Genomic DNA, 22,933 nt, shown 5'->3' on the forward strand with positions numbered 1-22,933 from the left:
GGATTTTGGCCTGCATCAATAGGGGTATAGCGTCTAGATCCAGGGAAGTCCTGCTCCCCCTCTATTCTCCCTTGGTCAGACCACACCTGGAATACTGTGTCCAATTCTGGGCACCACAGTTGAAGGGAGATGTTGACAAGCTGGAATGCGTCCAGAGGAGGGCAACTAAAATGATCAAAGGTCTGGAGAACAAGCCCTATGAGGAGAGGCTTAAAGAACTGGGCATGTTTCGCCTGCAGAAGAGAAGGCTAAGAGGAGACATGATAGCCATGTACAAATATGTGAAGGGAAGTCATAGGGAGGAGGGAGCAAGCTTGTTTTCTGCTGCCCTGCAGACTAGGTGTGATGAGTCATGGGCCATGTAGTCCCGCTCATGGCACTGTAGTGCCAGATGAAGAGGAGAACTTGGGTTTTTCACCGTCTCAGTCAGAATTGGAATCTTCCCAGCCAGATTTGGGAACCTTGCACCTGCAAGAGATTTGTCTTCCAGAAGTCTGTCAAACAAGCCCTGAGCCTAAATCTCCTGTGTTTTCTCGCCACGAGTTTTGTAAACAACAGAGAGGAGTTCAAGCGGCCTCTCGCAGGAGTGCTAGGATAGCTGCTAAGAATTCAGCTGATTAAGCCTGCTTTCCATGGGAATCTTTAAGGAGTCATACATCTGGACTCAGAGATTAGCTTTCGTTTCTGGTTCCCCAGAGAACTGCTCTTTGGTGGGAAAACTAGACCCTATTTAGGTGTTTTACCCACAAGGGGATCTTGCGGAGTCAATTCGTCAGCTACTGGAGTAAGTTGTGTGTGGACAGCGCGCTCCGTTTCCAAGCCTCGTTCCTGTTTCAAGCCTTGTTCCTGATTCCAAGCCTTCGCTCCTGTTTCCAAGCCTTCGTTCCCGTTTCCAGCCTTGTTTACCTCCACGGACCTTGCCTTGTTTTCCAGGGCTCAGCCTTGCCTTGTTTTCCGGATTTTGCCAAGTAATTCCACGGATCTTGTTCTTGCTCCTCGTTACCTTGTTGCCTTGAATCAAGCCTTGTGTTCCAAGTATCAAGTTATTTCCTAGCCTTGCTCAAGTTCATGGACTAAAGGACCTTGTCATCTCCCCTCACTTGCCTGGCAAGTGAGTGTTTCGGTTATTGGATTACAACTTTGGACCTTAATATTTCATATTGGACATTGTTTCTTGGGACTAATTTTGACCTTTCCTGAAAGGTCTACTTCTGGACTATTTCATACACTTGCTTTTATTAACTTTATATATTTCCTTAATAAAGATATTAGATAGATTCTGGCCTCTGTGTATGGTTATTGGTGCTCTGTAGCCTGGGTCGTGACACTAGGACACGGAACAATGGCTTCAAACTACAGGAAAGGAGATTCCACCTGAACATCAGGAAAAACTTCCTGACTGTGAGAGCTGTTCGGCAGTGGAACTCTCTGCCCCGGACTGTGGTGGAGGCTCCTTCTTTGGAGGCTGCATCGCCATCTGTCGAGGGTGCTTTGAATGCGATTTCCTGCTTCTTGGCAGGGGGTTGGACTGGATGGCCCATGAGGTCTCTTCCAACTCTACTATTCTATGATTCTATGAACTCAAGGCGGCTAACAATCCCACACTTTGGCCATAGATTTAAAAGCACAATACAAAAGTTAAAAAACAGTTACTGTAAATAGTACAGTGTGGATTAAGGTAAAACATATTAAAATATAATAGATACACTTAAAATAGCCTTTAAAACTTACCCCCACCCCAGAATCCCAACAACACTTCCCCAACAGGATTCCCCTTATTCTTTACCAAATGTCTGCTTGCAGAAGAAGGTCTTGGCTCCTAACTTGTTGTTTTTCGATCAAAATGCTAAAAAAATTTTATTCAGAAAGACCTTTAAAACAAAGTTTTTAATGAACATATTGCATTGTTTCAAAAGAACTCTTATTAAGAGATTTGATCTTTTTAAATTGCATTTTCTTTTATTCAAATGTGAATTTTAAAAATATTTTATTAATTTATTTGTATTGTACTTTTCATACATTTTAACTGTATTTTTTAAATAGTGGGCTTCCTTGAGCCCTAATCATGGCCAAAAAAGCAGGATGTAAATCATCATCTATGCCAGTTCCAAGATTAGTGTTAGACTTTGTCTAGTATAGTATCTGGACATGTCTTGAGGGCCTCTGTTGTCATGCCCTCATGTTTTCCCTCCTCTGACTTCAGAAACAGATCAGCCCCTGAAGTTTCTGTAAGGTTTTAAAGAAGGATTCAAAATTTAAGGTGTGTGTCTTTTCTCCTCCTTGAAGGAGATTTTAATGTTGTAGGACAGAGAGTACTGTATATAATTGTAGCTTGAAAGACAACTATCTGTTTAGCAACAGCAAAGATCAAAAATAAATCATTAACAACATATAGATAGATCTTTAATAACAGCAGAGATTAAGGATAGAAGGATCTCTTTCTCAATATCCATTGTAATTGCTACTTTCTGTGGCAAAACAGTGCATACAAAGCTGTCTAGGATGAATTCAACCCTAGTGAATATTCTGTTAACTTTTTTCTATTACAGGTTCTTATCTATGACAGATTTGGCCAAGATATAATATCTCCATTATTGTCAGTGAAAGAATTAAGAGACATGGGCATTACTCTCCACCTGTATGTATCTGATGTATATACTCATTATGCTTTTGTTACTTTGTATGCTGCATGAAAATGTGTGATTAAAGTTTGCACATCACATATTGCAAACCATCAGTATGAGGAAACAAGCTGGTTATTCTCAGATTCACTTTCTCTCATATAATGAACAGAGCTGAAGGTCTGACGTGTATATACATGCTAATTTTTTCCATAAAAAAGGGCAAGCTTGGCTCCATTACACTGATTAACAAAATTAAGAGAAAACCCAAAGAAAACTTGTACTTCAGTAATATACTAAGAGAACAACCTGAAAAAAAAAGATATTTCTGCATCCTGGCCCCCAAGTAGCATACTTTTTCAAGACATATTAAATATCTTTACATAACTTGGAATGGCACAATTTTAATTGTTTGTTTCAGACTTGTTGTGCACAATATATATTATGCTTTTTTTCTAAAGATGCTCTGGTTAATCTTAAGTAATGTAAAACCTATGTTTTCTGTATTACTACAAGGAGACAGGGGAAAGAGAATAGATTGGAATAGCTCTGTGTTAGCAAATTACAGGGCCTTGTATTCTAATCTTATCTAGAATTCTTTGAATATATGTTTTTGTTCAAGAGAATGGATTTACAGAAACTAAACTGTTCATAAATGAAGTTTTTTTATTTGTAGTCTTCTGCACTCAGATCGAGACCCCATTCCAGATGTTCCAGCGATATATTTTGTAATGCCAACTGAGGAAAATGTTGACAGGCTGTGCCAGGTAGTTTAATCTGTATAACATTTGCAGTAAGAGCTAAGTCTTGAATGTGTAATCTAGAAGTACTCTCATGCATTCATAAATATAGACATATAACAACTGAAAAGATAAACATGGTTTCATTCCAAAGCAGAACTTCCACTAAATTGGGGTTATATCTGTCTAGTGCTGAGTAAATTATTGCTTCTTGTCAGATAGTGTTTTACAACAAAAGTTGAATGTTCTTAGCAGTATACAGTTGAAATTAGATCAGATATGGGGTCTTGTGTCCCCATTCCCTTTCTTTCCCTGCCATTTGAAAATACATTTTCAATTCATTCCATTTATTTATTTAAATATTTTTATGCCTTTAAGGTAATTCTCACGATGGCATGGAGACAAAAAATACAAGTTTAAAATATTAAGAGCAATGTAAAATACTGTAAAATATAAAAATCAATTAAAATCATGCCTGTTATTTGCAAAAGACCACTTTCAACTTTAAAACATATGTCATGGTTCGTAGAAGTAAATATAGGAGTTCTGATATCAACAAAGGTAATCCACAAAAGCTGGTCATCAATAATTGTTTAATTAACATATGCTGACTCTGTCTATAGACTTGAGACAACTGAATAGATGAGGCAAGATGAATTGTCTACTTTCATGTGTTTATCCAAATCACTGAAATAGAAAGCTGATTATGGAATGTTGCTCCAAATAATCTTCAAAGTTTAACAAAATTAAGAATGTTAGAATTAGAAATGTTACACATCTTCCTACTTGCTTGCTTTCAACCAAGCTTCAGCCTAAGCCCTACTAAAACTTAGCCTGGGCAGAAATGATGTAACTTAGAACAGATTGCAACAACTTTTTTTACCATCATGCATGCATGAGCCTGTACAGTGAATGCAGAAGTTTAGCTATTAAAATGCAATCATCTGAAAAGTTTTATGGAGTGCATGGAAAGAATATTAAATGATGAAGCTGCAAACCAAAGCTAAAACATGTTGTGTAAATGTATCAAGAGAAAGTTTTAATTGGGTTGTTGTGTGTTTTCCTGGCTGTATGGCCATGTTCCAGAAGTATTCTGTCCTGATGTTTCACCCACATCTATGGCAGGCATCCATTTTAATTGTCATCACTCATGGCACCTTTATGAATGAGAGTCCTAAGATCTCTCATTCATGTCATCAACAGTCCTGCTCTGATTTTGCAGGCTCAGACTATGGCTTATTTGGTCAAGTCTATCCACCTGTAATACAGCCTTCTTCTTTTCCTACTGACTCCTTTACCAATGGTTTCTCTGGTACATAAATAAAAAAACAGTCTAGAGCAATGGTTCTCAACCTGTGGGTCCCCAGATGTTTTGGCCTTCAACTCCCAGAAATCCTAACAGCTGGTAAACCGGCTGGGATTTCTGGGAGTTGTAGGCCCAAACACCTGGGGACCCACAAGTTGAGAACCACTGATCTAGGAGCAAAATATAAGCTCACCACCGGTTGACCCCACTTGCTGAAACAATCATGTATCATATCATTCTATTCAGTGCTTTAATTTAATACCCTTAGTTTATTCATTTATTGCCTGTTGCTGAGGTTTTAACTACCCTATATACTCATGTATAAAACTTGACATTTTAGTTAAAAAAAAAACACCAAAAACCTGGGTTGACTTATCCATGGGTTAATTTAAATGTGACTATTAACTCTTATCAAAAGAGTAAACATCTTATTCTCTGAGTAAAGTAGTGAAAGACAAGAGCTTATGCATCCTGAAAGAACGTAAAAGAAATGGTGGCCTCTGTACTCTCCACCATGGTGCCATTTCTTGACTTTTTGAGTGCTCTTTGGGTGGGGAAATGGAGGACAGGGCAACTGGCTCTGAGGCGGTATTGGTGCCTCTCTTCTCCACAGAATGGTCCATCATTTATTCATGGGTTATATTGAAATCCATAATTTTGGCCCCAAAACCTGCCTCCAATTTATACATAAAGTCAACTTACATATAAGATATATTTTTAATGTTTGACAGTATCTTGTGCTAAAACAAAGTTGATGCCAAAATTACCTAATTACCTCAATCTGTAGTTTGTGATGTCCCACAGCTTAGTTTAAGGTATGCCCCATGAATTTTTTTTCCTTCATATGTATCATGCCTGCCCTTGGTGTGAGCCAGCATGTTCAAAGCTTTTTGTGCCCAAATAAAATGTTGGATTTTTGCAGTCCTCAGAATTTAATAGAGGACTCTCCTGGAAGTACAGGTGCATGATTTTGCTATCTCACAGCTTCATTTGTGGTGGTTTCCTTCAGTTGTGTACTGATACATTTCTTGGTACTGGGAAGGGACTGGCCACTTTAGTGGTGTCTTATGCCAAAACTGAGTTTAGGACTGGACACAAAGCAGTTTTAGGGTAGCAAAGATGTCTGTCTCCTAATTGCACCAGTTTGTAAAGTGTATGTGTGTGTGTAGTTTGGATGTTCACCCTGAATTTCTTATTTATGTGTGTGTTGGATATCAAGTCTTATGTCAAAATAAAAGTGTTCAGCTGGGCACACTGCTGTGGTATTTTATGGGATGTTCAATTTTAAGAAGATTACTTTGTATTCATTTTAGAATAGTATTAACATTTTATTAACATTTTCTTTTTTTAGGATCTTAGAAATCAACTGTATGAATCTTACTTTTTAAATTTTATTTCTGCTATTTCGAGAAGCAAACTGGAAGATATTGCAAATGCTGCTTTGGGTGCCAGTGCTGTAACGCAAGTTGCTAAGGTATTGTATGTTAATGGCAATTTTATTGATATACATATCAATGAATCCATTACATTAGTAATGAATCTATTACATTCGTGAATTGCAAGTTTCGCCTAACACAGAAATATCGTATGTCTTTATATCAAGATAATATTCAGCAAAACACTGAAACTAGTCCAAAATAATGGATTTCAAAATGTCTTAATTTATGAAGGTTTGCACCCATAATTTCAAGAGTAATTTTTTCAGTCTTTTATTCATTGTGAACCTCACAGTCTGTCTTGTTCAGTCGGTTGTGAATACTATCATATTCATGGACTGCATTTCGCAACCTATAATCAAAGAAAGATGAGAAACAATCAGACCTCTGTTCCGAATCATGCTTCCGAACCATGGGATTGTTTTTACAGTAGTAGTTTCCAATATTTCAATATTATTTAATTGATCATATAATTCCTCAATTTATACTGTTGAAATTGAATTGGCTTTTATATATGCACTAGCTTGGGGACCCAGCTATGCCTGGGTTATTTGAAAAAGGCATTATTTGTCTTTGAATGTTATGTATTCTCAGTTTGGAGTGAACTATTCCCAGAATTATGGGTCAATCCTCCCCAAACCCTGCCAGTATTCAAAGTTGGCCATTTTGGATCTGTGTACCAAGTGTGGTCCAGATCTGTTGTTGGCTGGTCATCGCCTGGCTGCAGTGCTCTCTGGATGGGGGTGAACTACTACAACTCCCAGATTCCTGGGGCAATTGTCCCAAAACATCTGTCAGTATCCACAGCAGGCTATGTTGAGTCTGTGTGTGAAGTGTGGTCCAGATCCATTGTTGGCTGGGTTCAGTGGTCTTTGGATACAGGTTAACTACAACTCCCAAAATCAAGGCCCATTCCCACAAACCCCTGCAGTATGTTCAGTTGGTCATGAGGTTTCTCTGTACAAAGTTTGTTCCTAGTGCTTTGTCGGTGGGGGTCAGTGTTTATCTGGTTGCAGGTGAACTATAACTCCCCTTTCCGCAAACTTATCCAATATGTTGTATTGGTTATGGGGGCTCTGTGTGCCAAGTGTGATTCTCATTCATTGCAGGTGAACTATAAATCCCAGTACCTACTACTCCTTAACTTCCAGTCCAGTTCCCCTCCAAACCCACCAGTAGTCAAATCTGGGCATATCAGGTTTGCATGGCAAGTCTAGCCGAGAGCCATCATTGTTTGGGTTCATAGCGTTCTGGGTGTAGGTGAACTACAACTCCTCTATATTCCCCAGTAGGAGTGACAGTGCTCTGACTTGATGCAGGGTGAACTACAACTTCAAGCATGTGGAGTCAATCCCTAAACTCCTCCAGTAAGTTTAGTTGCAGCTCAGTTCTGCTCTGTTTGTTATGCAGAGAGATTGGAAAGGAAAGGGCAGTGGGCGGGGCCATGTAAATTCCACAGCAATGGAGAACCCTGAGATGCCTGCCTGTGGTGGAAGAAAAAGCAAAATCTAGGATGAAATGGTCCCCAAACGAAAGCATTCCTTGGGTGGTGGCCTGTAGTGTTTGGGAAGGACATTGGCAGGGGCTGGGCTGCATGTTCATGGCGCTCGCTGTCACCGCAATGTCAGTGGAAAAGGGTGACTTGCTGGATTCTTAACCCTGGGAACTATAGCCTGTTTGTGGAGGCTGTCTGTGTGAGCAGACATCCGTGCCACATACACACATACGGGTTTTCGCTTTTATTATGGATTTAGATTAGATTAGATTTAGATTTAGATAGATATAGATAAGAACTTTTTATATGTGTCGGAGGCAAAATATGTAAGAGGAAATTACAAAAAAGCAATTACACTGAATAATTCAAATTATTTGGGTGTCTTTACTTATAGTAGTATCAAGGTCAGAGGTAATTTTAACTCATTTGTTTCCTATTTACTTTTACCTGAGTTTTTCTCTCTCTTTAAAATGTATTTTATAAATAAAGGTACATGCAGCCAGATGGACAAATAGTTGAAATAACTTTGTTTCATCATTAATTATAAATTTCTAATAATATTTATATGTACTGTACATATTATAATATTTACTTACTTAGGCGATCCCTCGTAGCTCGAGGACGGTTGTCTTCCATCCTTGGTGTCTTGGGAGTGGGTTCTTAGGTGGCTGAAGAGACCTATTCTTGACCCACATATTCTTCCGCAGTGAGGACATCGGTTTCCAGGTGGAAGGCGGTCCCGGTTGGGGTTAGCTTGACGCTCCTTCCTCTTGGCACGTTTCTCCCTTAAGCCCTCCGTTTGTGCCTCTTCGAACTCTGTAGCACTGCTGGTTACAGCTGACCTCCAATTAGAGCGCTCAAGGGCTAGGGCTTCCCAGTTCTCAGTGTCTATGCCACAGTTTTTAAGGTTGGCTTTGAGCCCATCTTTAAATCTCTTTTCCTGCCCACCAACATTCCGTTTCCCATTCTTGAGTTCAGAGTAGAGTAACTGCTTTGGGAGACGGTGATCGGGCATTCGGACAACGTGGCCAGTCCAGCGGAGTTGATGGCGTAGGAGCATCGCTTCAATGCTGGTGGTCTTTGCTTCTTCCAGCACGCTGACATTTGTCCGCCTGTTTTCCCAAGAGATTTGCAGGATTTTCCTGAGGCAACGCTGGTGGAAACGCTCCAGGAGTTTGGTGTGATGTCTGTAGACAGTCCACGTTTCGCAGGCGTAGAGCAGGGTTGGGAGGACAATGGCTTTGTAAACAAGCACCTTGGTATCTCTACGGATGTCCCGGTCATCAAACACTCTCTGCTTCATACAGAAAAATTATAATATTTATAGGCTCGTTGGCAGTGACGGTGTCACCGTTGTGTAAGGGCAGTCACCCAGTTTTTACCATTTTTTCTATTATATATTTTTTTCTGCTCTGGACTTTGCACTTTAACTCTCAGGGGCATATTTTGTGAAGGAAGGTTAAAACCAGATGTTCTGACTAGCTCAAGTGGAATTTATTTCTAAAAACGTAAAGCCACAGATGGATATTAGCCTTTATCAACTAAAAGAAGTAAATCACAAGCGCTTGCTAAATCAGTCATGGTTACACATGGTTCTTAATAATGGTCCCTTTGTCTTGGAATACAGGTTTTTGACCAATATCTCAACTTCATTACTTTGGAAGATGATATGTTTGTACTGTGCAATCAAAATAAGGAGCTTGTTTCATATCGTGGTAAGTAGACTGTAAAAACATTTAGTTTATTTAATGCTTAGTATTTTAAGTCAGTGTTTCTTAAATCTTTTAATTTGCCTTTCATCCCAATTTGTTAGGCTTCTATACAATATAGTGGTAATGTAACTATGATCCTCCAGATGTTGAGACTGACTTATAACTGCCATTAGCCTTAGCCCGTAGTGAGATAATGTGGAATTTGCAATTAAACATGTCTAGAGAACCACAGTTCCCCATCTTGATATAATGTATTGGCCTAACTCAGATTGTTTTGTTTTATTCTTAGAAATTGGATTGTTACTTTCAACTGGAGCAGATAGTGTTTACTTCTATCTAGCTTCATAGATAAAAGAAACTTCATAGATTCAGAATGTTAAATATATCTCTGATGTCAGGGCCAGAATAATGCAAAGTGTATTTCAAGTAGTTGCTTTTGTCTATTTGTGCTGTGAGCAATTTATCTAGAATAGTTTGCTTGTGGTTAATAGTACACAGTCTGTCGCGGATGGTGATGTGAATAATTTCTCCTTTTGTTATTAAAATTATAGCCATTAACAGACCAGATATAACAGATACAGAAATGGAGACCATCATGGACACAATTGTTGACAGTCTTTTCTGTTTTTTTGTTACACTTGGTAAGTTTGAAGGCTTTTAAAAATCTCCTTTGGTAAAGAAAGCAGTATTTTTGCATTAAGTCTTATATAAGATCAACATGGGAGAGCAGGATGAGGCAGACGACTTTACCTTATAGAGGCCCAGTATAAACATCATATTTCCCCCTCTTGCCTGGTTTCCAACATTCTGCATGAAGCAGAATAACAATTCTCATACTAAGCTGTGCCAATTTCAGAGGCAGGAGGTAAAAGACTATTTTTCAATTGAAGATGTAAAATAATTCAAGATGTTTAAAACATGCTCATGGTATAGTGCCACTTTTAATATTGTAAATTACTAATGCAGCCAGTACCAGTTTAAAAAATGATGGCTGGAATCCTGATTATTAGTTCCAATTGGAGTAGAATTATTTAATGAATTGTTGAATAGTAAGTCAACGCATAGATAAAAACCATTGATTCAGTGGGCCTACTTTAGTTAGGCCTAGGAAGAGGATTCTGGTTAATGAAAAACATCAGGCTGCAGCATGTGGTTCAGAACTTCCCATGGATAACTAAATAATTTGGAATAAAAACCATGTAGGAGGCAGTTTCCAGGTTAAGTGGATATTAATCATGCATTTAATATGATTTGGTGCAAACTGTAACATTATAATTTAAAAAAATGTGACGGTGACATAGGTTCCTTCCAGATACAGTAAACCCTGTATCAGATTTTTAAATTCCTAAGAAGAAACAAGGATATATATCAGGCCTTTGGAAGCTGCCTAGCAAATGTTTTTGAGATGCCCCATTCACCAGTCTTTAAATAAAATAAAGGCACTTCTCAGCATTAAAAAATATTATATAAAACTTGATTTAAATATGATTAAGCTATGTTTCTTTCATAAATTTACAGAGAATATCAACCATATAAAATTCATCCACCTTCAAAAATGTGTGCTATATTATATATATTTTATTATTTTATTTTTAACAGGGGCTATTCCAATAATCAGATGTTCAAGAGGAACAGCAGCAGAAATGGTAGCTGTGGTGAGTTGTGAAATATGCAAGCTAAAATAATTATTGGAAAGAATGTGAAATTATTGTAACTGAATTGTCTCTCTGGTGGTTTTGGCTATTTCTGAGGATGAGCATTGTTTTCTTTTTGAGATGCGTCTACGCTGTAGAATTAATGCAGTTTGACACCATTTTCAGTGCAATTTGTAGTTTGCTGAGACACCAGCACACTAAGCCAGAAAAGGCTAAAACCATCATAAGACTACAGCTCCCAGAGCATTGTGCCATGAGAACTGGTGAGAAATTGCATTAGGTCTTTAGTGATTTGTTCATTTTTCAACAAATGTAAGAAAGAATCTAGAGTTCAGATTTCCTTCTCTATTGTGAGAAAAACAAACCAGAAAGATTTTCATTTTTCATGCTGCGTGAGGAAGCAATAGTTAGACTTGAAGACTGAGTAAGCGGACAAAACCTAACAGTCAAATAATGAGATAGATCTAAAGGAACGCAGAATAGTTTCAGTTCTGAAAACCTCTACTTCCAAAGGAGAAGACATTCCTTTACCAGACAAATTTAGAGAATTCATAGAATTGGAATGGGAGGCACCTTTAAATAAAAATTGTTAATGGGGTGCAGCCATAAATTATATCTGTATAGAAAAAAGATTATGGACTTAAAACCACAAGGTGGAGATTGCAATTTCTGTTGTGATCTTGGAAACTGTTCTCCCAAAAGATGAAGATAGAGTACTAAAAGAAATTAATGGCCATAATGCTGAGCTGAAAGGAGCCATGCCTTGTATGTTGGCACATGGGGAACAACATGGATAGTTCTCTGGTCATCCAAGAATGTACATTAATGATAAGTATCAACCAATCATGCTTTGCCCAATCTCTTACAGAAACTAGATAAGAAACTCCGAGAGAACCTCAGAGATGCCAGAAACAGCCTTTTCACGGGTGACACACTTGGGGCTGGACAATTCAGGTATCAATATTTAGTTTTTCAGAAACTAAATACAGGCATTTGGGCTTTCTGTGCTTGCGGCATGTCATTAATTTTTAACAAGCACTGCTGATTTTTATTTTGGTACTAACAACTATTTATTGAAAACTGAACATTTTGTAATGGGATTTTAAACACTGAAATTGTTTTTGAAACGATGTGCTTCTTGCTGTAAAACTTGAAGCTTCATTGCAGATAGAGACTGTTCTCAGGACTGTAAAAACCAGAATTACATAGAAGCATATTTTATGTTTCAGTATGACAGTTCTGCAACATTGAAGACAATCTGGATAAGAATTATCCAGAAATGTAGGTATACCTTCAGATATTAACCACTTGTTTTTATTTACAGTTTCCAAAGACCTCTTTTAGTACTTGTTGATAGAAACATAGATTTGGCAACTCCTCTGCACCACACCTGGACCTACCAAGCTTTAGTGCATGATGTGCTGGTAAGCAAAATATTAATAGTAATAAGTAAGTTTTTTTTCTTTTTCTGCCTGGTTTGTAATATAGCAGTTTAGTTCGGAATAGTTTCTTCCCAAACAGAAGAAATGAAAAATGTGTAGTAGTTTTATTTTCTGCTTCATAAAGATAAATAATTTTCCCCCAAAGTAATGTTTTCTCCAGATGGGAAGGACTTCTCATCTCACTTGTATAACCTAATGCTGTGATTCTCTACATCAAATCTTCCCAATATGTTGGGCTTCTGCTCCCTGAATTCATCATTATTGGCCATGAGACTGTATAAAACAATTAGAAGATTAAAGATTGAGAGCTCCTAGTCCAATTGGCACTTTTATTTGTTTATTTATATGTATCTCGCCTTTCTCCCACTATAGGGACTCAAGGGAAGCTAACAAGAAATGTAATACAATGTTAATTAAAAACAATATATGTTACTTATAAACATAAGATCAAATAATAATTAAACAATTTCATAAAATCATAGAAAACAAAAGGGTAATCCAGTCCAACCCCCTGCCATGCTATTTAAACCATCAAATATTAAAATGTATTAAAACTTTATATTCATCTTGAAATACCACTCAAACTTCCTTGAAAAACCCAGACTTTGTCAGTTTATAAACGCCGGATGGCAGAGAAATGTTTTTACCTTTTAGCTTCCCCTTGCTTTTATTGGTTCTTTTACTTGCTCAGAGTATCCTAATAAATTCCTTGGCCCACCATATGTTTTGGATAGTAGAATTTGTCAATCCTGAGTAGCATGGTCAGTAATTAGGGAATATGAGAATTGTAATCCCAAACACCTTGACTATTATTTCTGTAATAAGGTATGCACAGATTGGCCTTTTCTTTCATAAGAAGACATTACAACACTTCTTCAAATTTCCATTCATTTTTGTTCATTTTATCACCACAAGAGGGTGTACGTGTTACATATTAAGATACTTCAGAGAAAGACAGGATAGTCTTGCAGTTGTAAAAACTGGAAAATATACACTGAAAAAATTGTAAAATAGTTTTCAAAAATTGCTTTAAGTTGTATTTTAAATTTATGTTATTAAACAGTTACCATGTTCAGAATTTTCAGTGTATCATTTACATTAACAAAACATTATTTTATACAGTTAGAGTCTCACTTATCCAAGCCTCGCTTATCCAAGGTTCTGGATTATTCAAGCCATTTTTGTAGTCAATGTTTTCAATAGATCATGATATTTTGGTGCTAAATTCGTAAATACAGTAATTACTACATAGCATTAGTGCGTATTGAGCTACTTTTTCTGTCCAATTTGTTGTATAACATGGTGTTTTGGTGCTTAATTTGTAAAATCATAACCTAATTTGATGTTTAATAGGCTTTTCTTTAATCCCTCCTTATTATCCAAGATATTCGCTTATTCAAGCTTCTGCCAGCCCGTTTAGTTTGGATAAGTGAGACTCTACTGTACTTTCATTTGTTGAGGTTTATTTATTTATTTTATTTCCATCATTTCTATCCCGCCCTTTTCACCCGAGAGGACTCAGGGCGGCTTACAAGTTTGGCAGAATTCGATACCAATACACCAGCCTGAGCAACTGGATTCACAATTCTCTAACCAGAAAATACAAGGGCTTATATTCACATAAAATGTCTCACAACAGGTTTTCACAATTCTTTACTACACTGTTACTCCCCGTGTACAGGTTGAGTATTACTTAATCGAAAAATCTAAATGCCCCAAAGTTATCCACATTGGTAGCTGGCAATACCACTGCTTATGGTTCAGTTTAATAATTTTGCGTGTTTTTATTTCATTCAAAAAAATAATTTTTAAATTGTGTATAAAATTAAAAAGGAAGATATGGGAGAAGTTTTGGGTTTTCCCCCCTAAAATAAGCAATATAGATCTATAGTATATGACTAAATTCCCTTTTTGTGTATACCAATTAATTCTCTTATTGTATACACCAATTAAATGCATTTATAATGAACAAAAATTATAACAAGCCAAAAATCACCCCTGTTCTCATAGCTTCAGGGATCTCATTCATAATAATGAAGAACTCATTAAAGTACTGTATTTTATACAAGCAATACTGTTCTATATCAAATTGCCAGACTACAAAAATGAAGTTTTTTCTCTTCAGGAATTGGAACTTGCGGTCCAATGGTTAACTAAATTAGATCTGTCATTGTTAAACAGGTGTTCATTCCATTACTGTAAATAGGTAACTCCTTTAGCTGAAGCTCTTGTTTGGCACCACCAGGTTTCAAAACAATTTTTGAACCATTTCTAAATATAAGAAAGACAAATCGAAAGAGAAGAACAGCCATCGGCGCTATAGCTAGGTTGGTAGACAACCAAAACTTATTTATTTGTGTGCTTCCTACAAGCAGAATAGTAATTATATGTCTACTGGACAAAAGGGCATCTACCTTTTATTTTAAACAAACTAGTGTTCTGTAACTCATTTTTCTAGAAAACTATTTTAGAAAGCAGATACTGTTAAAAACCTTTTCCTTAACAGTTTTCAAAATAGAATTAATATATCAGACCAATGTTAATTTTTTAAGAAAAAGCATATAAATTCAGTGACTTGTACTCAGTAAAATATGCATGATACATCACAAAATCAGTGCAGTTTATTTGGGGACATTTTATCCTTTTTGAAAGAATGCTAAATTGTAATGGGAAAATACATAACAATTTAGCTTTCTAGAATGGAGATTCAATAAATTGAGCCACTTTGAATTTCTACTTTTTAGAAAGAAAAAACAGGATACTAAGGAGAAGAAAAAGAAGAGTTACATTCACATAAATCAGTTTTTGTTTTCCTGTCAGCAAACTAGGGGAATTGTATCATTTTGAACCAAATAGGACATCAACAACAAATTTATCTCGCTTTTGTCAGTTTAGGTAATAATGGTACAATTCTTCCCAATAAAAGGGTTGATCATGCAGAGAATTGCATTTCTGTGAGAGGCAGTGAATCAGATGGTTGAAGCTATAAAAGTACAGAACACACTGTTCTCAGAGTAGGGGTAGAGTTAAATGGACATTCCTGTGATATTTGTTCACATCCACTTGCCCTCCATCTTCAGAGTTATTCTGAGTTACAAATCATTCACAAAATCAAAATGAGGTAAACTAGTGTTCCTCTCTCCAAGGATTTCCTTAGAAACACAGAAGCAGTTGTTGCCCTTAAGAATACTTTTTCTTAAGCATTAACCTTTATACTCATGTATAACTCTAGAAACTTTAGTTTAAAAAAGCAACCCCAAACTTATCCATGAATCAGTGAGAATACTGTACCTTAACTCATATATATATATAAAGAAACCATGTCCTTCTCTGAGTAGAGTGACAAAAAATAACTTAGTCCATCCTGGGAAAACCTAAAAGAAGCACCGACCCCTTTTCCTCTCTCTGTTGTGGCACCACTTCTGGCCTTCTTAAATGCCTGGATAGGGATATGGTGGCCAGGAGTGACCAGCTTCCTGAAGCAGTATTGGTGCTGTCCTCTCTTCCTGGAGTGACCTACCTATTCATGAGTTATATCTAAAAACATTATTTGGGCCCCCCACCTGCCCTCAATTGATACACGGGGTCAACTTATGTATGCTCATATACTATATGTGAGAAATTTTACAAATAAGAGCAGTGGTTCTCAACCTGTGGGTCCCCACGTGTTTTGGCCTATAACTCCCAGAAATCCCAGCCAGTTTACCAGCTGTTAGGATTTCTGGGGACCCACAGATTGAGAACAACTAAATAAGAGGAATCCCAGGACCTAGAAAGCCATATTTAACGGAAATAGTTTCTCATTTCCTTTGTTTTACTGTTTGACATTAACTATAATAATAATGCTTTTTAATGAGCTGATTTTGTATTGGTGATGATCTGTTTTCTAATATTAGAAAGTAATTATCAATATTCTTTTGCAGGATTTTCATTTGAACAGAGTTGTTTTGGAAGAGTGTTCGGGAATGGAAAATTCCCCAGCAGGTGCTAGACCAAAGAAAAAAAATAAAAAGTCGTATGATTTAACTGCAGTTGATAAATTCTGGCAGAAACACAAAGGAAGGTATGTTGAATATTTAAATTAATCAAGTAACTATTCTCATCCATTTGTATTTACACCAGTACTCAGTAAAATGTAGAATACGTTACAGAAAGGACTACAATAAAAATGTAGAATTCATTACAGAAAGTACTAAAAATCAGTTTGAAAAGTTGTATTTTGTAATACAGATTGCAGATACAAACATTATCTATACAATATGTTTCTTCAGTCCTTTCCCAGAAGTGGCAGAGTCAGTTCAACAAGAGCTAGAATCTTACAGAGCTCAAGAAGACGAAGTAAAGAGACTTAAAAGCATAATGGTAAGTTTTGTTTTGATCTAATCTAAAACATTATGCTTGGAGTTTTTTAGTGCTTTAAAAACTACTGATATTTTAAAAGATGGACTAGAAGAAAAATATTGAATAATTCTAGAATTAAACTGGATTTCATTTACATTCCCTCCCTTCCCTCACAGCAGTGCCAGATGACATATAATTTAAATTAATGAAGTGTAAAAATATTCCTTACTGAATGTGCCCTTGCAAACAGGCAGAAGAGCTTACAAAATATATAAAGTACGCAAAATAGTACTGCTATACAGAAATAATACTGGCAACAATTTTTCAACGGGTTTAGCAAACTTGCAAGTATCTTCATTCACAATCTGTGTTGGAGTATGCTTGTGGCAGTGAACCTTTGATACTGATGAACTTTACTGAAGTTGAGCTGATGTGATGGCTTGGAATGGTCCTTAATATTCCAGTTGCCCAGGGAGCAAAACTTTCCAAATATTTTCATTCCAAATTTTATGAGAAAAGTTTTATTGAAATGAAAACCTTACTGGCCAAAACAACAGGGGTAACTTTGTAGAGTAATTTAAGAAGTAAGAAAAAGGTCATCAACACAAAGGAGGCCAAGGCAAAGAGCCAAGGGGCACAGAGAATCAAAAAAGTATGTAGAAAAGGTAGTGGAATGAAAAACAAATGCCAGGAAAACAAGAAAGTGGCTCTTAAAATGTCAAGAAATCTTATATCAGGTGGGTCTAGGACAAAACGTGACCAGAAAAAGCGTTCACCTTTTTCCTGGAGGAAGACAGATAAATAATAGAGATTTGGAATCCAGAAGACCAGAGCCTAAGCCTTAAAGGATTGTGCAGAGAAATGCCTAATGATATTTGATGGTACTTTTTAGGATTGACAGAGAGCAGTAATATTCTTAGAGGCTATAGAGCAATATTTTTCAAGTTCTAGAATTTTTAAATCTAATGTGCTCTGCAATATCTAAACTCTACGTATGTAAAATGCCTTTCGCAGAGCAGTTCTGATTCCTTAATAATTTCTTTGGACAGAAATATTTGCTGGTGTACAGCTTCTAGCTAGTTAATTGACACCAATAATTATACCTCAAGCTCTTCTTTAAAGGCTGTGCAACACTGAACAAAGAGTCCTTGCTTATATAAGTTAAGACATCCTATGTGAGTTTTAAAATTTTGTTTGTATTAATGTATGTATAATGGTTGTTTTTGAAATTATTTTTGTCTTCTAGGGGCTAGAAGGTGAAGATGAAGGAGCAATAAGCATGCTTTCTGATAACACCGCTAAACTAACATCAGCTGTTAGGTAAGTATATTAATGAAACAGACTTAAGTGTCTGGTAAAGGCTTAACATTTAATTAATTATTCAGTTGTAAGAACACTTGTTTGATTCTCCCATGAATGAGATGTTATTCACTGTGAATATTATTTTTAGTGGTTCAGGGAAGCAATCCCAGTCACATTAGTTATATCGTCTTGCACTAGTTCCAGAGTCAGAAGTCATATATGATTTCTTTCATTGTAATTGTTGACTTCTGTCTCTCCTCCTCAGTTTCATTACAAAACCTTACTGGTATTAGACCTGACATATAGAGAAATATAGAAACAATGAATATGAATCAGAGCAAGAGTGAAGAAGGAAAGGAACTTTAATTCACCTGTATTTTTGGCCACAAATGCAGCTTTGTTATTTTATCATACTGTACTGCAGCCTCAACCAACTATCTCTTTTTAATAAGCTTCAACTGGTCAGAAAGCTTTCAACACCATTTCTGATTGATTACAAGCCAAATGGGGATAGGAAGATACTGTTGTTGTTTTTTGAAGTTAAAAAGCAAGAAAATGTAGTTTTAACTTAAAAACAAAAGTTGTAAAGTAACAAAGACCTCAGAAAGATAGAGGGAGTGGGGAAAGATATATTTATGAAACCTGAAGGAAGAAACTCTGAAAGATCTGCAACTGGTAAGGCAGGATAAAAAAATTTGAAGAAGGAAGAGAGAATGTCAGGATTCATAATGAAAGAAAGATGATGTGGCTTCAACTGGCACAAGAGGAACACATCCCATGTGATTGAGAGATATTCTTTTCCACCATCCACAGAATGTTCCATACTAGAAACATAGCACTCATATCTAAATACTGCATAGCACCTTAATGTAAGGCAAGGCAATATAGAGAAATAGAAACTGTGATTGTTGGAGTCAGATTAGATTAATGTGATATTCCAGCCAGAAGCCAAGCTCCATACTGTTTCAGTTGCAGTTTCTGAGTCTTCTTCAAGAGCTGCCCCATGGCATTGAACTACGGCAGCTAAAGTGGTGTCAAACTGCATTAATTCTACAGTGTACATGAACCCCAAGTTACTGTCAGTAGTGCTTGCATTTGTAGTAGTAAATACAAAGTTGAACTGGAACACAAAATATGTCCAGATAGTTTGTATGTAATGTTTTCAGCTCTCTTCCAGAGCTTCTAGAAAAGAAGAGACTCATAGATCTGCATACTAATGTGGCAACAGCTGTTCTGGAACATATAAAGGTATGAAGAATTAATATTTTGAAATTGATTAATATTTATTTAATGGACTTGCAGACAAAAAGTATTTTTGTAAAAAAAAATTAAATAATAGCAATTATATGAATATTTAATTTAAAAAAAACTATAATTCTTACTCTGTATTCCTCATGCTTGCATTTACAGATTGAGTATCTCTTATACAAAACACTTTGTACCAGAATTGTTTCATATTTGGAACATTTGCATATGCATAATGAAATGGACCGCAAGTCTAAACACGAAATTCATTTATGTTTCATATAGTCCTTACATGCATTGCCTGAAGATAATTTATACACATTATGTTTAATAATTTTGTGCATGAAACAAAATTGTTTACATTGAACTACGAAAAACAAAGGCATCACTACCTCAGCCACCCATGTGGACAGTTTTGGATATTGAAGCATTCTGGATTTTGAAATAAGGAATACTTAACCTATACTGGGACCTTTTGTTTGATTACGGGATTTTCAGGCTTTGAAGAGGTGCAGCAGGCTACAGTGAATACCCCCCTAAGGAGTCAACACTTATTTAAGCTATATGCATTTAGTGGTGTCCATTAGTTGCCCCTCAACTGATCAAAAGCTCTTTGATCCCTGGACTCTGTCAACAGAACTACACAATGACCTTAGTGATTCCTTCTTCACTGAAACATACACAATACATTTGGAGGGACCTATTAGAATTGGGCATAGGAATTTGCATAACGAACTCCAGAAACACTGAGGCCCCTTCTACATAGCTGAAAATAATCCCACATTTTCTGCTTTGAACTGGAATATATGGCAGTATGGATTCAAATAACCCAGTTCAAAGCAGATATTGTGAGATTTTCTGCCTTGATATTCTGGGTTATATGGCTGCGTGGAGGGGCCCTCAGAGTCACCCAAAACACATCTTGAAAGCTTCTACTAGATCAAGGAGACTGATGTAATAGATTCCCAGCTGAATGCAACAATTTGAGGCTGATTTTAAGATTTTTAGTTTCAGTCAAGGACTAGAAATATGAGCATTTTAGATTATCGAAAGTCTTGAGTGATATAGGGATTCCATGTTAGTGTATCATGATGTTGCTAAGAGCACAGTTAGTCTCTGTTTTGGAAGAGAGCAGGATATAAATCAAATATTGTTTACAAATATGAAAGTAAAAAATGCTTTTACTTATTTCCATCCTGAAAAGAGGTTACTGGATGTTATGAATAACTGCAGAGAGTAATTTGAAATTTGGAAATATCTAATACTCAGTTTATGTAACCAAAAATTACAATTTTGTTTTCTTTAATATGCCTAGCTAGTGTAGTATATCTATTTTAAATTTTAAATGTTTTAGTTGCTTACATACTTTTGGCACTTGGTTTCCCTTGGAAGTGACAACCATATCACTTTTCCTGTCATTTTTGGGATAGAACATTTTGTTACAGTTTTATTAGATAACTGAATAACAGCGCAGGATTTCCATGGGAACTACTGCTGTAGGTATAGTTGACCCTGTATTTGATGCTTTGTTTTTCACCCACCCATCTCCTTTTCTGGGAAGGTGGTGGCAGAGCAGTTGCAGCAGCATTTCACTTTGGACTTCAGTCAAAATCCAAGGCAGGATGTGGTTTGGAAATACTTATAGTTGACTGTCTTCCCCCTCCAAGGCACGAAATCAGATGTCCTTACAGAATTAGATGTGTTTGACACTGCCGAGGTAGAATAAATGATGAGTATGCACTGAATCTTAAAATGAAAGATTCTTCCAAGAAAATATATATATCTCTTCAAGTTTTATCAAGCGGATACCAAAAAAGGGAAAATAAAAGTATAATAGTGAGTCATCATAGTAGGGCTATGATCGAGATCTGCTTGTCAACAATTCAATGCTTAGGACATTTATGGCAATTTTGTAAGGGCCTATCAACAACCTACTTTCTATTTTCTGATCTGTTGATCATTTGTTTGCCCAAACGGCGGTGCCCACTACCATTGGGGAGGACCACACACACAAAAAAACATGATGACCTACTGCACGTGGCCCACAGACTATGTGGGTTTGGGATTATACCATGTCTTCTTTTAAGCCTGCTTCAAAAGTTTATATACCTGTGCATGCAGAATACATGTACTGTAGATGCATATGTAAACACGATGTAAGTAATGTCAAATTGTGACCCTGTACTTTCGAGTGGATCTTTGATGTGTTACTTACATTACATACATACTATAACATAGCCTGATCTGCTAATTTTGTTTTGTAGAAATTAATTTGTAAATAATTTTTTTAATAGTCAAACCTGAAGTCCAATTCACAGCTGCTTTCAACATTTCCTTAAATCATTTTTGAAGGCAAAGCAAGAGGAATTCTGAGATTAATCACCAATTCAGGGGTCCTGGCAGTTTTTTGGCATATTTCAATGTTGAGCAAAATGCTGGAAAAAGCATACCAATATTTCCCAAGATGGATTAGGAAATATTTATTAGCAAAGCTCAGAAGAAATGAAACCTTGTTTTAAGTTAATTGTTTAAGCTATTAAGAGTTTGGCAATTCAAAAATATAGCCAGAATTTGATAGATTCAAGAAAAAAATATGACTTTGCTTTTCTTGGAAACAGTCTAGGACTGCTGTTCTGGGCAACCTTATGCGTTTTTCTTTCCCACTGCTTTCAGTGTGACTTAAACATAAGCAATAAGCACATAAGTATAATATTTCCTTATTTTAATCTGTAAGCTTCTGATTTCTGTTGAATTTTTCATGGATTCATTATGGCTTCCAAAAGCAATAATTCAGGTTCATGCCTTTATTTAGTTTTCTCTCAAGTTTATTTTAAGGAATAGAAATAATTATTGATAGGCTTCTGACCACTAAGGAAAAGACTGCCAGCAAATAAATAGCAACAGAAAAGCTTTATAACTTTCCTTTAATATGAGAAAACCATATTTAAACTTGCAGCTGTGCCTTTTCAGATAATATCAATAAATGTCCTAAATATCTACTCCCTCTCATTCGTTCCTATTGGAGAATGCAATAGAGTAGTATCATAAATGTAAAAGAAGGTAGATTCTACACTGATACTTCACACACACAAAAATCTCTTTTTGTTTTATATAAGACCTTTGGGCTTTTGATAGAAGCAATTTTGCCTTTCCATCTTGCCCAGCCAGGCTTTGGGCGGGAGCTTACTTTTTGTGAATACAGGGTATTTGAAAAACAGTTGTCTTGGACCTTAAACCAACAAGGGACTTAGCTTCCACATAATGTTATAATGGTTAAAGGTGGACATCTTTCATGTGAATTTGTTTAGAGTTTGTACCACATTCAATCCCTATCAGGAACATATATTTGAGGGGGACATGCAGGGAAATGGTCCTATTTAGCTTAATTAAATTGAGGTGGGAGCCCCGGTGGCAAAGTGCGTTAAAGTGCTGAGCTACTGAACTTGCAGACCAAAAGGTCCCAGGTTCAAATCCCAGGAGCGGCTTGAGCGCCCGCTGTTAGCTCCAGCTCCTGCCAACCTAGCAGTTCGAAAACATGCAAATGTGAGTAGATCAATAGGTACCGCTCCAGCGGGAAGGTCACATGACCTTGGACAACGCCGGCTCTTCAGCTTAGAAATTGAGATGAGCACCAACCC

General features: G+C 36.6%; 1 protein-coding gene across 1 annotated transcript in view; it reads left to right on the forward strand.

Moving 5' to 3' along the window:
• Positions 1-22,933, forward strand: part of scfd1 (sec1 family domain containing 1) — a 50,190-nt gene that overhangs the window by 5,291 nt on the left and 21,966 nt on the right. The window contains exons 3-14 of the mRNA XM_062968240.1: positions 2,550-2,638; positions 3,298-3,388; positions 6,019-6,141; positions 9,226-9,313; positions 9,862-9,951; positions 10,910-10,965; positions 11,834-11,919; positions 12,290-12,389; positions 16,331-16,470; positions 16,679-16,769; positions 17,995-18,068; positions 19,217-19,298. Coding sequence (XP_062824310.1) covers positions 2,550-2,638; positions 3,298-3,388; positions 6,019-6,141; positions 9,226-9,313; positions 9,862-9,951; positions 10,910-10,965; positions 11,834-11,919; positions 12,290-12,389; positions 16,331-16,470; positions 16,679-16,769; positions 17,995-18,068; positions 19,217-19,298 — 1,110 coding nt within the window. The remainder of the gene's footprint in view (positions 1-2,549; positions 2,639-3,297; positions 3,389-6,018; positions 6,142-9,225; positions 9,314-9,861; positions 9,952-10,909; positions 10,966-11,833; positions 11,920-12,289; positions 12,390-16,330; positions 16,471-16,678; positions 16,770-17,994; positions 18,069-19,216; positions 19,299-22,933) is intronic.

This window comes from Anolis carolinensis, chromosome 1 (assembly GCF_035594765.1).
Source record: "Anolis carolinensis isolate JA03-04 chromosome 1, rAnoCar3.1.pri, whole genome shotgun sequence".
Lineage (NCBI taxonomy): Eukaryota > Metazoa > Chordata > Lepidosauria > Squamata > Dactyloidae > Anolis > Anolis carolinensis.